This window comes from Lathamus discolor, chromosome 14 (assembly GCF_037157495.1).
Source record: "Lathamus discolor isolate bLatDis1 chromosome 14, bLatDis1.hap1, whole genome shotgun sequence".
NCBI classification, from domain to species: Eukaryota; Metazoa; Chordata; class Aves; order Psittaciformes; family Psittacidae; genus Lathamus; species Lathamus discolor.
In genome coordinates this window covers 2,191,374-2,208,852 of record NC_088897.1, presented here as the reverse complement: position 1 = coordinate 2,208,852, position 17,479 = coordinate 2,191,374, and the positions used below count along the sequence as shown (strand labels likewise).

Here is a 17,479-nt window from a genome sequence, read left to right as displayed (position 1 = left end):
GTTGGGGTAAGATTCTTCCATATGGAAGTGTTTCTTCAACTTTTAATCATTTTGTTTAAAAAAAAGAAAAAAAAAAGAAAAAAAGAAAGATTTTCAATCCGATTTGCAGATGTCTCTGGTTTTGTTCGCAGAGACCTTTTCCAGCTCACTGTGGTGTTGTAGAAATGGGAGTCATGATGGCTTGTTTATATGCAATATGAAGATGACATCCACGCATTTGCGTTCTGGGTTAGGTACCTTCTTTAAAATCTGTTTAAAATGTCTGTAGGAAAGCATTTCTTTGTGTTTTAATCATATTCCTTTAAAGGTTTGAGGTGAAACCCTGCCTTCACTGAATGCCTTGGCATAAGTCCTGTTGGTTTTGGTGGGATTTCACCAGTAGATCCTGACACTCTTGTAGGCAACTCTGAAGTCAAGTAATATCAGGATAACAAGCAGTTCTGTCCAGTGCCTATTGCTGGAGAAAATGATGCTGGGATTTTACATAGGGTCAAAAAAAGTTGCAAGTTTATTTTTAAGTCTACGAGACAAAATTCTTCATTAATGTGTAACAGAATGCATTTTCCCTGTGCTCCTATTGGACTCGCTGGGTCGTAACTGAGACCAGAATTTGGACCACTGTATTTGCATTATAGCTGCATCCTGCTTCCTATTAGTTTTGACACTAACATCTGAATTTCAGATTTCTTCTTGTTTAGGTTTAACTGCTCAATCAGTACATACAACAGACGTCTCGGGACCTCTCTGTAGTCGTCTGGCTTGCACCGGGTGCAAGGGCAAACCTTGGCATCTGCGCGAACAGGCGCTGGAGCAGCCCCTGCGTTTGAGTTGGTAGAGCACAGTGTGTCATTACACAGACAGCTGGGGTTGTCGATCAGGCATCTCCAGACTTTCCCTCTGTATCATATCCTCAGCATTTTATCCATAAGAAAACAGGCTTTGACAGTATTTTTGAGCCCACATGTGAATACCACATGTTGAGGTCTCATGTCTGCAGTTTCAGTCCTAATTAAGTGTAGATGTAAGTACTGGGTATCGTATAAGGTCTTTGGCTCTCTGCAGTTCACCACAAGCATCTAATTTCCACTTCCTTTGTCTTGGACCTGTTATTTATATGAGAGGGGTAGGTGGACTCAGTGGTTACAAGTCTGTTGGATTATTATGTTTCTGTAGCTGTCATTCTGTCAGAGGTCCTGCAGAAATCTGTACTATGGGCTTTTGCTAGTTTTTTATGGATAAAATCCCTTCCCCTGCCGAAGGCTAGTCCCAGGTCTGTGCGCAACTTAAGTCTTACTAAGCCCTGAAAATGTGTCTTAAATGGTGTATTGGCCTTGCGCCTGTTCTCAGCATGGAGGTGAATTGCATTCTTTATGAACAGTGAGATTTCCATTTCAGCTTCGGCTGTTTGTCTTCACTTAGGACGGGTTTGCTAAACCTGCCTAAAACTTTTGATGCTGGAGCGCACAGAAGCTCAGGCCTTGCAGGCTTTCTGACCTAACAACAGAGTGGTTTGAAAAACAGCAGCTTTTTGATGTAGGTGGGCATGGCACTCATCTGGTTTGGGTTTTCAGGGTGTTCCAAAGTTATATTGTTAGCTACAGGGGGTCTTTTGTGAGCAGCAATACGCACTGACTTGCTACTGAGACCTCAGAACATTCCCAGGTATTTATTTTTGGAGAGCTGAAGTGGCTGTATTGTCTCATGTCTAGAGAAACTAAGGCATATGGTGGACAAATGACTTTACTGGGCTGGTCACAGTGGTATCAACAAGACTCAGACACAAAGCTGGAGGGTTATTTTACTATCTGCGTTAATTCTTGTTTCCACAGCATTCAGCGAGTGTTGGAAAATGTTTCAGTAAAGAAATCCTTGCAGGCTTGCAGTATGACCCAGAGAAGGGGATACTGATGTCACCTCTTCAGGTGATGCCTTCCCTTGTCCCAGCTGACAAACTAACGTTTGATATGGGCATGGATTTGGGACTGGCTTTGAAAGTTGGCATGAAGAAGGTTGAATTATGCACTTTATCATCCCTGGGTCACCTATCTGCTGTGCCCTGGCAGGGCTTCGGGGGCACTGGGGAAAAGGAGCCTTTAGCGCAGTACAACTCCCCAGTTTAAATATTTCACCGAAACACCTCAACAGATCTCACTTCCTCACTATTTCCAGACGGTGTCCCAACTAGATGAAAATTAGCCAGTGCCTTAGTTTGGAGAGCTACAAAGGTCAAATGTCTTGGAGAAACAAGGTGCTAAGATGCTAATTCTCTCCTTTGCAATGAGAAGGCAGTTCTGTGCTCCGTTAAGCAGAAAATGCAGGTGGCCTCAAACATCTCTATTTTTGCCTCCTGTTCTGAATGCAATTAAACAAAATCTGCTGTAATTGCAGGGAGGATAACCAGCTGCCAGTGCAGTCCCAAGTCCTGTCCTAACATCAGTTCTGAGGCAAATGACTTGGGGAGGGAGCACAGACTGCAAGTGTGCTAGCAGAGGTCCTGGCCTGGTCCCTGCCCCATCTGTCCCCAGTGCGGGACATACAGGAAGCCTGCCCTGAACTTCTGTTCTCACACTGCACCTCCTACACTTCTCCTCTTGGAATCTTGTTTTCCACTTTTTGGAGATTTGTGAAACATATGCCTTGGAGGGTTCCCAATTTTTTTCACAGGAGGAAAAGAATTGCTCCCTGCGTTGTAAAAAGCCTCACGAAAAAGTACGCTCCTTCTTTATAATGGACTTGCCTGGCACAACTCAACAATCCCCATTTCTCATCACTTCACAGTGTACTTTTATAGGGTATAAAAATGGTGTTATGATCCATGTTCCCAAACCTTGCCTCAGCTAGCAAGAACATCAATAAACATGGCTTGATAGACACCAGAGCTGCCCTGCCGTTTCCCTCGGTGCTTTGAACATGCCCTAACATATCTTTTGAATCTATTCTCCATATATGAAACTACTTGTGCCTCTGTTGACCTTTTAATGTGTCAAAGGTAATACTTGTGTGCATAGGAAAAGTTACTTCTCCCAGTATACATTTCCAGTCTGGTCACTTGCTGTACTTGGAAGTGTTTCCTGTACTTCATCTCACGTCCCACTTGATATTCTCTTTCCTTGACTTAACTTAATCTGCAGATAGGGTCAGTGTACCTGGGACTGGCAAAAGATTTTACTTCATTTCTCCTCCCTTTCTTTTTTAATCCTCTCTCTGTAAAATTATTGTTGTTATTTCCTCGGTTCACAACTGAGATGATGGGTGGATGTTTGCACAGTTAGGTGCTCTGTTCCAGGAAATTCTGTCTCTGTTCCAAGGCTTCCAGTGCAGAGGCTCCTTTCACCTTGATCTTTCAGCAGAGCACTAAGACATTTGGCAAGTTTCTTGTAACATTTTTTGCTGCTGTCCAGGGTTTTTGAGAGATTCCCCTTGGACAGCTTCCACCTTTGAGCTTGCCCACTGTAAGAAATACTTCTTAGTATTTACGCAGCCACATCATCAAACCTGCTGCATCCCTCTCACATCTTCATCAGCCAGTACCTGACACCCACTCGCTCACCTCTTTGGATTTGCTTCTCTTTGGTTTTAAAGCAAGTTTTCCCTCCTGACGCTTTGTGCCAAGTGTACTTGTAGATGGCTTTGTGCTGGTGGGAAGATCGTTGAGACGCAGGGTTGGAACAGTGGTCGCTCCAATGAGTTTGCAGATCATTACTCTGCTGACAAAAGGAAAGCTGTTGGAAAGTGATCCCCTCTGCGAAACATCTGTAGTTTCACTCATCATTTTAGACTGGAAAAGGAGTAGGATCAGCTGCTACCTGAGTTACAGGATTCTCCCTAATAATTAGATTTCTTTTCCATATTAAATACCCCAGAAACTTATGATTAGCCCCCACTCCTGACAGTTCACAGCGGCTTAATTCTACTGTGAAACTGTCAGCAGTGATTTTCTTTTTTTTTTTAAGATGGATTTTGGTTCTTCTACAGAACTACTTTGTGCTAAATTCCTTTCCAACCAAACACACTTGTCATTTCTCAGCCATTAAAGACAATAAACTCCATCTTTGGATTTTTACGTGCTGAACTTAGATTCTAATGATGGATACTTGTTTATAACACACTGAAGATTTTTGTTAGCTTTCTGGCATAAAAATTGGAATCTTCTCTTTTGATTCGTGGTTATTAGTAGTAGGCTTATCCTTTCAAATATATGTACAAGCTATGATTTAAGTGGAATATTTATTGTCCACAAGAATGGTAGTGTGCAGCTCTCAAAATCTATCTTGCTTTGGCAAGCAGCACAGTTATAATCATCAAACTGTTTATATGGACTAAAGGTAGTTTCACAGGAGGACTTAGGTATTGGAGCCCAGAAGGTCACAGTACCTGGCATTAGATGCCGGGGTCTCTGGGAAGAGATGAGCTTTTCTCCCCTGTCTGGCAGGGCTGTGCATAATGGGCAGCTCCATGTCTGGGTGGGAGAGGTCCTGTGTTTGCTGGGGTGCTTGAGCCGGTAGGAGCAATGAAGCGTGTATTTAGAGGCTGCTGGAAAATGTGTGCAGAGCTGACTGGCTGAATCAGGCTTTGCTTTTAGCCATGAACAGGGAACCATCTTTCCCCAACTCCAGTTTGCATTTGAAGTTGTTACTTCAAATTGCCAAGTGCAAACATGAGGCGTGCAGAAGGGTAGATCTCCTGCCCTTTGAGTACAGTCTTTGCCAAGGATGAGAGTGAGATGAGTTAAATGACCGAAAGCCTTAGGCTAGGACATGCCAGTCGCAATAATTTTTTCACTCCATCATCTCACCTTGCAATGTCGCTCTGCCTTATCCAGCCACCAGATGTCTGATGGATAACACAAGTGACAAGGGCAAAACCTCCTTAACGTATGCAGAGGGAAACTTCAGACAGCGAGGACGGGGCTGCTGGCTGCTGACCAGCTGGGTCCTGCCTGTCCCTTCCAAAGCCTGGCTGGCTGGAGTGAAATCCCTCCCATTGAAAGGGTTTGGTAGGAGATCAGAACTTGGTACAGCGAGTCACCAAGTGCTCTGGCCCCGCTCCAGCAGCACACTTAAGCACACACTTAACTTACAGCATATATATACTACCACTGAAGTCACTGTGGCTGTTTGCATGCTTGAAATTAAGTATATGCTTAAGCTGGCTTGGGACCAGCGATTTCAGTGCTTTGTAGGTCCAGTCCATGCTGGAGCTTAGATAACTAGTTCGTGCAACTTGGCACGTGCCTTTAATGAATTCAGAATCGGGCCAAAAGAATTTATCTTCCCAGCCTTGGAAGGCTTACAAGGAAACAAGTTTAAGGTTGTTTGAATTTTTATTGTTTTCTAAACATAAAATTTCATATTTCTCTGTAGTCCTTACAGAAACATTTTCCTGGCGTTCTTGGAGGGATCTAGATACTTGGAGTGAGCGATTTCCAAACTGCCCAGAGCTGACAGAAAGGTATCCGGGACCTGCTGCCTGGCCAGGGCAGGGCTCAGTGGCTCTGGGGGTCCCATCTGTGGTTTTGTACCTTCTAGGAAGATGTGGCATTGCACTGGGTTGTTCTGGCACAAGGTTTCTTTCTGGGCAGCTCTGGCACAGACTTTCCCTTGGGTGAGTTACTTAAACCTTGGTATTCCAGCGCTTCCCTGGTGTAGCAATCTTCATAACGTGTTTTGTCTCAGCTAAGGACTTTTCCCTCTAGGTGTGTTTTGCAGTCCCTCCTCCATTCCCTGATCTTGGTCACCCAATTAGTAAGTAGCAAAAATAAGTTTCCAAACCCATTCCTGATGTTAGTGGTTCTGTATCCTTATGGCAGCCGCTCAGCTGCCCGAATGCGATCATTTCCATCACTCTGGTTTAATAACTGAATACATCTTGTGCTGTTTGTGAAGTATATTATGATACCTGTAGGAAGTTGTGATTAGAGCAGGCTGTGCATGTAGCATTAGATATAACCCTAATAAATTAAATGTTAACACACATTTGCTACAGAAAGTGTCAGAAGGTCATCATCACTCTGCTGTTACTCCCTAAGGAAAAGCCAGTTACAGCATAAGTGTATGGCAAGGAGTTACGTTACTGACATGAAACCCCCTGCTATAAATGACTCAGTTATGCTCATTTCTATGAGGCTGTTGCACACCATGAATGCCTCGTCCTTATGAATGCTGCAGGCAGCATTGGGCTGGACAGCAGTGGGCAGGGGCATGAGGCAGGCAGGCGAGGGCAGGAGCCAGGGCATTGCCATGCATGTGCTGGGCAATGACAGGCAGGAAAGTAGATGTCACCCTGCAAGCTCTTCCCGAACACCCAGTGAGTGCCTAGTATTTGCAAGTGAGTTTTATTCATCCTATATACAAGTCGTTATTAGACAGTAGCTTGGAACCATTGCGTACATTATCTCATAGTGAGGTAATACAAATAAATTAAGTTGGTGGCCCAGAGCGGGGTTAGTGATGCACCTTAGGAAAATATTTTGGTTTCTGTTTATGTGTCAGCTGGGTTGTGAAATGTTTCATCTGGAAAAGGTGATATGAGACCAGGGGAACATTTGCTCTTGTAACGCAGAAAATATTTCAGTTTCATTCTTAAGTGGTTGCTAGTGATATAAACCAAATTTCACAATAGCAGAGCTTCGAGGGCTGCTCAGCTGTGTTCCTACAGAGCCTCTTCTGCAAGCTTTCTCCTGGCCAATAAGAAGCTGCTCCTTTATTTCCCCTTGTTGTGAACACTGTGTGCATATTACTTATAAAGAAGAAGTTACCCAAAGCCCAGCCGAAGGCTCTGTCTCTGATAGACCCTGTCCGCTGAGCATGGGGGCATTAAGGATGCTCAGACAAGGGTAAGAGCTGTGTCCATCCCTGCTATGCAGCAATATCCGGGCAGATCTGTGATGAGGAAACCTTCACCCCTCTTTTTCAGTGTTTAAAATACAGGATCCCCTGCCATTCAGCTGTGGAGGAACTGTACCCATGATTTGGGGGTTGGAACTAGATTACCTTAAGGTCCTTTCCAACCCTAACCATTCTATGATTCTATGAACTTGGCCTTTCCAAGCATTACACTGTCTGTTTCTATTACACAAGACGGAGTTTCTTATTACAATTGGAGTGATATATTAGTATATAGCACAGTTCCAATGTTTTTTCAACACTACAATTTTTTTAATTCAAATGAAACAATCAGAATTAAATTCCTTGGCTCACACAGTTACCACTAATTCTCAAGCAATATGACAAATCCACGCTTGTGTCTCAAAGTGTAACATAAGATCTTAGTTATCCAGAAAACCCCGATGAGTTGTCAGATCTTTCCTTACTTGTGGGTAAATATGAGCCTTCTATAATCCATTATGTGTCCTTTGTACATATATATGTGGATTTGCACATGCCACAAGATTGATAAATAAGCAAGATAAATCTTGCTGTTTTCTGATCCTGCCCCTCTACTCTGCTCTTGTGAGACCTCACCTGGAGTATTGTGTGCAGTTCTGGTGTCCTCAACATAAAAAGGACATGGAACTGTTGGAACAAGTCCAGAGGAGGCCACGAGGATGATCAGGGACTGGAGCACCTCCCATATGAAGACAGGCTGAGGAAGTTGGGGCTGTTCAGCCTGGAGAAGAGAAGGCTGCGTGGGGACCTCATAGCAGCCTTACAGTATCTGAAGGGGGCCTATAGGGATGCTGGGGAGGGACTCTTTGTCAGGGACTGTAGTGACAGGACAAGGGGTAATGGGTTAAAACTTAAACAGGGGAAGTTTAGATTGGATCTAAGGAGGAAATTCTTTCCTGTTAGGGTGGTGAGGCACTGGAATCGGTTGCCCAGGGAGGTTGTGAATGCTCCATCCCTGGCAGTGTTCAAGGCCAGGTTGGATGAAGCCTTCTGTGGGATGGTTTAGTGTGAGGTGTCCCTGCCCATGGCAGGGGGGTTGGAACTGGATGATCTTGAGGTCCTTTCCAACCCTAACTATTCTATGATTCTAAATAAGGACCATTAGGTAGTGTCACAAAAATACCAGGTCTGTCTTACACAGCTTTTCCCAGTGAAACCAATACAAAGGCTTCAGCATCATAAAATTGTGGCTTTTATTCAGATGAGAAGTAAAACAAAATAAAGACTCGTCTAAAAACGCCTCCACTGAGATTTAATGGAATTCTTTGTGTGTTTAAATTTCCTAGGCATCACTGAAAATCTCAATAATCATCTGCTTGTAAGCTTAACTAAGTCATAGATCTTCAGAGTGGGGAACGTTACTGGGAGAAAAAAAAGTTACTGGATTTTCTAATTTTAACCAGGACTGGGAATTATAAGTGCGTGAATACCACAAGAAAACATTTCCAACCTTGCAAAAACTGAAAAGTGCTGAAGATCTTCTGTGAATCCTTTTTTAATGAAATTTCCAGACCTGGAGGTTGAAAGAACATCAGGTGAAGCTTTTCTGCTCTGCGGAACTGTACGTGGTGAGGCGCAGCCGCCTCAACTACCCCGACTTGGGCAGGACTCTCTGTCCTTCAGGACGCTCTCTGTCAGGATTAAATGTAAAGAAATGTTCATCTCCAAGGGGGCTTGGGGCTGATCGTAGCATTCCTGACTTTTTCCAGGCGTTCTCATTCTGTAAAGCTGTAAAGAGTTAAAATATACAAGAATCTTGCTATTCGAGGGGGGAAAACGTTTTTTTCCTTAGAAATTAATTTTATTACAAAGGGGTATTTTGTCTTTAAAATCATAATAGCATCCAATTGTACTGTAGTTTCCATATCTTTTTGCTTTTAGACCACTAAATAAATTGCATCCAGTGCTGCAAGAAATACACTCATTTTTCCATGTCCTGTATCCCTTATGCTGCAGATGGGTCTCTCCCCTTCCATCAGTGCGTGTAGGATGCAGCAGCAGCTGCCTGTGCCCACAGCAGAGCCTGTGCTCGCCCCTGACCCCTGTGTTACTCTTTAAAGCAAGATGACAAAGTCCTGTGCTTCTGGTACTGCAAAACCGCAGCATAAATTTCCCCAATGACACCAAACACAGATTTTTTTGCATTTTATCTTTTTAAGTCCTGCTTTGGAAGGATGTAACATCCTGCCTCTAGTTTTTAAACCATCCCGTCTCTCTCCCATGTCCTTTTGCTAACCTCCACGCCTCTGGGGAAGCCAGGAGCTCTGCCAGGGCTGCAGGAGCCCTCAGCGATGCTCTGGGGGGATTGGTTCAGTTTTTGCCAGCCTGGGGCTAGGCATTGATGCTGCGGTGACACTCGGGTCCCTCGTTTGGTGGCCAGGTGTATTACCAGCGGGCTGGTGTGAAACTACAAATGGATGGCATATGACAGAGTCGCAGGGAGCATTCAAGGCAAAGGCAGAGTTTAATAAATATACTTAATCATTTATGTTTTGACCTTAACCCAGACTCGTACTCAGACACAGAAAGCAGAGAGTTGAAAACGTACTTTGTCAAGGCTCCTTTGGCTGATGCAGTGGTAAAACAGGGCAGCCTTGCTCTGAGGAAAGGCAGATCCTTCAGAAAGGAGAGTAAAAGGTCAGAACTAATCCAAAAGGACAAGCAGTGTATGTCTGTGTGTATATTGGGTTTCACATATGAAATCCAGTCATGATAAATCTGATGGCTTTAGAAACATCTACTTTGATTAATGAAAACATAGTTCCCATAGACCATGGGTTTCGTACTTCAAAGTTCTCCTGGATTTAGGACCTTAGGTTTTGCTTATTCATATAACATGCAGGAAACTATTTTTAAATGAATAAGGGAGTTTAAAAAAAAAAGGCAGGCAAATGTTTCAGCATCGGTGGTACAGATAGGCTGGGTAATAAGGAGCAAAATTAACAAACAACGGACATTTTATTATGCATTTTACAATAATGTTTACATTCTTTCCTCTATATTTGTTTTTCCTTGAAAAGATTTATGTATTTATAAAAATATCTCACTGCTCCAGCTCTGAAAATTGCAGCCTCGCTCACATTTGAAAGCCTTCACGATGGCTGTGATCGCTGGCTATGTTCCTAATCATCTGAAATGCTTCTCCTGAGCCGCTGGTTAACCCCTTGTGCAGGAGCAGAGAAGACAGCATTTGTCAGGGTGGTGAGGAGGAGGGCGAGATGGTCCCGAAGGACCTGCCAAGCTCGCACCGTGCCAGCTCTGTGACCCTGACTGGCACCATCCATTGCATTGGCCACTCTCCTGAGCTGAGCAATTGGACGCAGGCAACCTCCTGCCCAACCACCCGCCTTCATCCCTGCAGAGCCGCTGGGCATGGGGGCTGCGGGGCCACCCTGCTGCCGCTTGCTCCTCCCGGCAGCTGCGTGTTTGCTTAAAACTCATTTAGAAATAATGACAGAGGAATAAACAGTGTTTTTGTTTACGGTTCTGCAGCGTGCTGCGGAGGGACGCAGGAGCCTCTTGGCCTCACTTAGCCAGAAGTTCAAAGGGATTTGAAAGTGTTCATTGCCTGTGGGACTGGGTACCCCGACTGAAGTCTTCATTAATTAAATGCACTTGCAGGATACAGAGCTGATGAGTAATGTCCTGTTTATAACAGAACTGTGAGCAATTCTGGAAGAAAAGAAGCTCCGTGGGAGGGAAGATGACAGGGCAATACAGTTACTCGCAAAGGCTGTGGCTCCTGCCATCGATTCCAAAGGTGGTCATTAACACTCACACCTTAATTTAACAGCCACGCCGTGGAGGTGAGCTGTTGCAAAGCCGGTCACACGTAAGCTGGCGTGCACGTGCCATGGGCGCCCGGCAAGGACGGCAGCGTGTGAGCCGTGCCCGGGAAAGGATCAGCAGCACGTGCCGCCGAGCACGGGCACGTGTTCAAAAGTCAGATATGGGGCAGGTCGGGGAGATGCTGCTTCCTCCACACTTAAATGAGGCATTTGCACAGATCCCCGTTCCAGTACTGAGAGCCGCTGCTTTGCGGCATTCCCCCTGGAGTAACAGAGTTACGGCATGAAAGCGAATTGGCAAACCGTGTAGGAAAGTTCAACCTTTAATGTTTAAACGGGGTATGTTACAGTTTGACTCACTGCTTTGGGCAAGGAATTTCCATGTGCTGGTTCCTCACACACCCTTGGGGTTCTCGCTCCCGGCCGAGGCTTTTCTGGGCAGCGATGTCATGCTCACACTGCGGTTACCGGTGCATCCGGTGCCGAGTGGGTTGGGACTCCCTTCAAAGTCCACTCCTGCTTCTGCAAGGGCCAGAAAAGGCAGAGGCTTGGTGATGGGCTCCTCTCTCTCCTTCTCTCTCTCCAATACAATCTTGGTCATGTCCCAGGGTCTGCTTGTCTCCGGGGGTCAAACCCCCATCCCTTTCATGGAAAGGATGCATCTTTTACCAGTTAAAATTGTCAGGTCATTTCCTCTCCTATTTACTCTTGTTAGTTTTGCTCACACGTATGTTGCAATATGCAAGGTGAGGCTCAAAACTGTCAAGCTCTTTAATAGAACCATTACTGTATTTTTGGAGAACGTACTCGTTTTGATTTACTGTTCCTTAGAAGACAGGAAATGGAGCTACTTGATTTCATATTTTAAACAAAGCCGTCCAGAGGTTTAATGAAAAAAATTTCCCCTGGCTTTCAAATTAAAGGGCTATGGTGAAAGATTTAGCTTGGCCATTTTGACTTAGAAAAATAACACACTAGAAGCATGAAAGCATTTTGTAAAAATACTTTTTACTACTAGAGTTTTCAGAGAGGAAAATGAGCGTCTCTGGGTTTCTCAGTCTCGGTAGGGCTGCGAAATGAAAGGATGTTTCCGAGGTTTGTTGGGTTCTTTTGTTTTGTTGGTTTTTTTCCTTCTGTAGAATTTATTTTCCTTTCATATTCAAAGCCTTGAAACAATTGCAATGCAAAAGACAAATCCTGTGCTTCTAAGCAAGGCAATTTGGTATGAGTAATAACAGAAGCCTTTGCCATTAATAAAATGCGAGAAACATTAAGCAGACGGGGGGGCCTGATTCTGCTCCATCAGCAGTGGCGTGAGTAAAGGGCAATGATCGTTGGGAGGCAAATGTCAGTGGAAGGACAGAAGTGGGAGATCGGTATCAGGAGAAAATTAATGTTTTAACAGGAAAATCCTGCGTGTGGAGCAGAATTAGCTTGGAGTGTTCGGGGCAGTGTAAAGCTAAACACGCTGGAATTGCAAAACAAAGCACTTTCGACCGTGTTGTTCGAGCCAAAGTTTCTGCCTGTTCCATTTAGTTTGATTTGGGCTTGATTTTTACTTGTAGTGTCATGGGTCTGGTGCTTGGGTATCATACAAAAGAGGCTGATGGTCTTAATTTCCACCTGGTTTCATCTTCTGTAAATAAGGGGAGAAGTAAATGTTCTGCTAGCTTGAAAGCGCCACGCGATAGGATGAAATATTGACACAATTTTAAGTCAATGGGATTTTTCCCCAGTGATTTAATGAGGTTTCACCAAGATTTCACTAGTAATTGCTTGACTAAAATAATACCTAATTTGTTTCTTTCTTGAGCTGTTTCTAAATGAATTGCTCCTTTTAGGTGGAACCTGTTCCACCACCGAAGCTGCATCAGGTCTGGGGGCCAGGAGAAAGGCTTCACACATCAGGGTCTGATATTGGTGGCTGTCAGTAGGATTTCAGCAGTTTGTCAGTGAAGGCATGGGGCAAAGCCTGCCTTCTCTCAACCCTTCAGTAATCCCTTGCATCAGCAGGAGCTTTCTGAGCCACACTGGTTCTGTAGTTACACTCTGGCTGCAGGTTTGGGTGGTTTTCAGAGCAGGACACTGAGGTTTGTTTGTAAACTTCTCTCTGGTCGATGATGGGGAATTTGATATGTTATCAACTGAGATACTGGGATTGAAAAGGGGAGAGCAAGGCAGCCAGAAAGAGAGATTACAATTTAATAAATAGCAAAGATACAGTTAGCTGCTATCAGTGTAAGTTTAATGCCATTAGCTCATGTGCTGTTTTTAACAGTATACAGAGGGCAAAGCACCCAAAGGCTCCTGGGGCGCAATCAACCCATCTGCTATTCCATACACTTCACAAAGGAATTTTCCAAGGTGTAAAAATACCCAAGACTTAATTCTACCATGAAAACAAGTATTTTACTTTGTGTGTGTGCTGTCTGCTGATGCAGAGGCAAGAAGAACAGGAGGGTCTATGACAGTTGGTCTTGCTTTTCCTGAAACAATTTTGTTCTACAGAGAGGGACAGAGACAGGGCTTTATGGTAGGAAAGGACCTGCCTATTCAAGCAAGGTCCCATTTTCTTCTCCCATTCCCCAAGTAACCTCAGTTGCACATGTGCATGTTCAGCTTCATGAGGAGCCCATTTTATCAATGTGTGTATTGAAGTGAGGAGGAATTTGTAGATTCCAAGGCAGCACGGAGCAGATGACAGAGTACAGTGGTGGCTGGTGAATCATAGCTGGATGCCTGGATGGGAGTGTTATGGCCAGATGTGAACTCCTACCATGGAGAAGGAGTGAAAAGGGAGCCTCACACTTTTTTACCAGAAAACTTTCTGTGCAGTTAATCCCTCCAACCTGCATTTGCATTAACACTTGCAGCCTCACACGTCGCTGCTGAGAAGTTTTGGCAGCTCTTGGCCCTGATTGCAGAGGTAACACTGCACTTGTCTCCTTTGCTCTCACTCAAGTATCTCAGGAGCCAGAGACTGGCACTGTATGAAGTTTCTCCCTGTACACGTATGCAGGCATCTTGGCAGAGCTTCAAAAGCCATTTGCCTTATTATTCATATGTCTGCTTATAGGAGCAGAAATGCTCCCATTTCTCACTTTCGGAATAAGGGCAGGCACTGGTAAAGAAAAGATTTCTCATCTCTGGCACAACCCTGCAAACCTGGGGGAGCTCCCCACTGCCACCCCAGGCTCTTGGGATGCAGGTTTAAAAGCCCCCTCTCCCCAATAGCTCTCTGGGTATATTAAACAACCCCATCAAAACCAGTTGAAGTTGGTGGGGTCTTGGAGTTACGTGCAGAATGGGGGTCTCAGGGTTGCATGAAACCACAGAAGGATGACTTGAAAAAAGAGGCTTCAAGAAAAGGCCAAATTTTGCTTTTCCTCCTGCAGTTAGGATAGCTGACAATATGGAAATGTTGCAGAAACTTAAACATCCGCAAAATTACTTTGCCTCCTCGCTGTATTTGCTCAAACAAGCTTCAAGAACCCTCACTTTAAAACAAATTAGTAGACTGGAGTAACCTTATAAATCCAAAGACCCATTAAAAGTTGAAATATTTGGTTATTCCTCCTCTCAGTTTAAACTGGGATTCATCCAGAGTTCAAGTGCATGTATCACATAAGAGCCACGGTCCCATTTTGTAGAGGTCCATTTCAGTGTTGATGGTTTTCTAGTGCCAGGAATCTACTCTGCAGCCAGGCTAAGAGATAAATCAAAGTTGTGCGCGCCGATGAAATTCAGGAGCCAGAAGTCACCATTGCAGCCCATATAAATCCCTGAATGCCAGCCCTGGTGCTTTTGTCCATGCCATTAGAGTTCAAAATTATCTGCCCCTCTTTGCTGATGTATGGATTAACCGGCTGCCCGAGTGTTTACTAACGGTTATCACCCGGTACTTTGGACGTTATCAGAGGAAGGGACGCCTGCCGCGGGGCTTGGTCTCTCACCCTTTCTATTACCACCTGTCAGTGGCAGGGAGTGTGCTGTGAAGCTGTACAGTCACAGACTACAAGTGTAGATAGTTTCTGACGGCTGATCAAAGGGGAAAACCAAAGGCCTGATAACAAGGACGTGTTTCATGTACTTTTAACTTTGAGAAACATTGGCATTTGCATTTTTTCCCCTCGGTAGGCTGGCAGAAACCAGGCACAATAAATGCTGCATATTCAGTTACCTAATAGTTGAGTAAATGGTATGTGCTTGAAGCAACAAAGCGTAACTGTAATCTTGTTCCAAGTGGGAATGATTTAAGTAAGCCTTCGCAGAAGACTTGCTGTATAATAAAGTAGAATAATTTTAATTTGTACTTTGAAGTGATCTTGAATTCAGAGTCTAATCTTTGCATTCAGCAGAGCATCATACCCTGTTGTGAATGAGGTAATAAATGCAAGTTAAGGGATTATTTCAAGCATCTTTTGTAGGTACGTGCTCTCCGTCACAATAGCTGGTGTCTTCAGTAAAGCACTGCTGATGGAAGGGTCTCTGTGCGCCCATGGCTGACCTAAAACTTCACAGTGCAGGAACAGAGAAAATCCAAAGATACCCCAGACTGAAAAAGGGCTCGCTCTTTTCCTTGCATAGACATACTTCAAACACAAGGCGAAAAACAAGCCCTCCTTTCTCACCAGTCTAAACATTGTTCTGCTTCTCTGTGCAAGAGCAAGAAAGGGATTTTAGCTAAAATTTGTGCCCATTAGCAAAGAACAAGCATAGGCTTGGTTGTTTGCATTGTCCGAGATGAGAAGGGGGAAGAAGGGTACTCACCAGCAGCCCAGTGAGAGACAGATCAACTTTGAGAATAATTTCTGGTGGTCTGGCATGTACTTAATAACACATACACGGTTTCTTAACGTGACGTGTCATTTACATCAGTGTCATGGCGCTCATTTCCTGACTCTCGCTAATGTGAGACCAGAATTGGATCTGTATTTTCAGTTTGACCTTTTTGCTTACAACTGCTTGGTCAAAGGATTTAGGGCTCTGCTCGCTCTTGCTGTGCTGTTAACACCAACATTTTAACTAATGTGCTAAAATTAGCTTTTCAGGAGCTCAAAACACAAGAGCTTCTGTCTTTGCAGTGCAGTAAATAATACGTACGGAAGTAGTTTAGTCCCAGGGTCTCCCAAACATCTCCTGTTTGTTTGTTGAAGGTGCCTTTGACCGGAGCGTGACCTTGCTGGAGGTGTGCGGGAGCTGGCCTGAGAACTTCGGTCTCCGTCACATGTCTTCCATGGAGCACACTGAAGAGGGCCTTCGGGAGCGCCTGGCCGATGCGATGTGCGAATCTCCCAGCAGGGACATAGTGGGATCAGGAACAGGTACAAAGAAGAGGTGTGATCAGAGATCACGTACATCTCACCCAATGGTGATTTTTGATTTTTTTAAGTTTTGCTTTTCCTTTTCTCTTTACTTCTCTGATTAATCAATCAATTCTCTGGGTATCTCAGTCATGTATAGAAACAAAGCAGTGGTAGATCACCTAAGCATGCTCTGAGAAGCCTAAAGTCACTTGAAGAAAGATACTGGTGCTTGAACCTTCCTTAATGTGTAGCTGTGACAAGGGCTGTCCTTCCTCCCCTGCCAACTCAGAAGCATCTGAGTCTCTGTGCGGATTACTGCCCTTACACACCCTGATCCAAACAATGTCATAATCACACATCCTCATTTTGTGTCCTGAATAGAGCCACTGTGAAGCGCTGGTTCTGTAATCCAAATTAATCCATCTTCATCAGTGTCCATTATATTGATAAATTATATCATCTGTTTGAATAAATGGAATGGCACGTCAGATTATGCTGCTCAGAAGGGGCCCAATGGTAGGAGGTGCTCAGAAATGCTAAAGAGCAGTTATTGTGGTTTTATTGTCTCCATTAATTTTAACTTGTTTTAAAAAACACCCTCGACTAAAAGGACCAGGCCCATCTTTGATCCAAACACTGTGTTGTGACCAGCAGTTAATAGTAACGGTGGCTTCTAACATCAGCTGCCAGCTTGCTTGCTTCTGGCAACTTGCCTGGGAAGGGAAAAGAGGACAAGCTCTAACAGAAACCTATGAGAATGCCAGCCTATGGGCAATACAGGAAGGCTGTGTAGAGCAGAAGCTGTCTCTGCCTTTTGCTGTTGCCCTGATGTATTGCTGGGGGGCCTTGTGCTGCTCTGAGCTCTCCCTGCTCCTAGAGAAGGCCCTAGGACTCTCCCATCATGGCTTATCCCCCTGCTTTGTGGGTTGGTTACTGTTGAGCACGTAGCCCACAGCAGGACACCAAACTGCTGCTACCTCCCACAGTCTGCAGGAAGAGGCTGCAAAGAAGCCGGATTTATGCCCTTGTATGTAGGTACAGAGAGCAATAATCAAGCTGCTGAGTGGTGCAGACACACCCTTCATAGCCCAATTTGTCACCTTTCAAACTGTCTTTCCTCTGATTCCCATCTTGAAAAAGATGGAGCCAGGGGATAGTTTAAGATGTGGTATTAGCAGAAAGAGTTGGTTGAACACTAAATCTGAGTCTCAGTTACAGATCTGGTGCAAATTCTCACCAACTTGTTGCCTTGAACGAGGTACTTAGCATGTACGTGACTCCAGTGCTCCAGTCACTGCAATGAGGATAGAGACACCTCACATTGCTGGTGTGAAGTTTAATCAGCTTATGCCTGCAAAGGGCTGTGAAGGTGGAAAAACAGGCTGTGAAAACACACAAAGGCACCTATTTCATCACTTATTGACCCATACTGTGATCAGAGTGAACTTTGGGATGGTATCCACTTCCGATAATGGGTCAGCTCCCCTCAGGCTGTGTA

The 17,479-nt window shown here is 44.5% G+C and overlaps 1 protein-coding gene across 8 annotated transcripts in view; it reads left to right on the top strand.

Moving 5' to 3' along the window:
- Positions 1-17,479, top strand: part of BCAS3 (BCAS3 microtubule associated cell migration factor) — a 364,136-nt gene that overhangs the window by 324,005 nt on the left and 22,652 nt on the right. For 5 of the 8 annotated variants that reach the window (XM_065694921.1, XM_065694920.1, XM_065694922.1 and 2 more), the window contains one exon: positions 15,832-15,999. In XM_065694921.1, the coding sequence (XP_065550993.1) occupies positions 15,832-15,999 (168 nt within the window). Of the gene's footprint in view, positions 1-8,173; positions 8,242-15,831; positions 16,047-17,479 lie in introns of those variants that run through there. The other 3 variants (XM_065694910.1, XM_065694911.1, XM_065694916.1) reach the window with 2 other exon arrangements.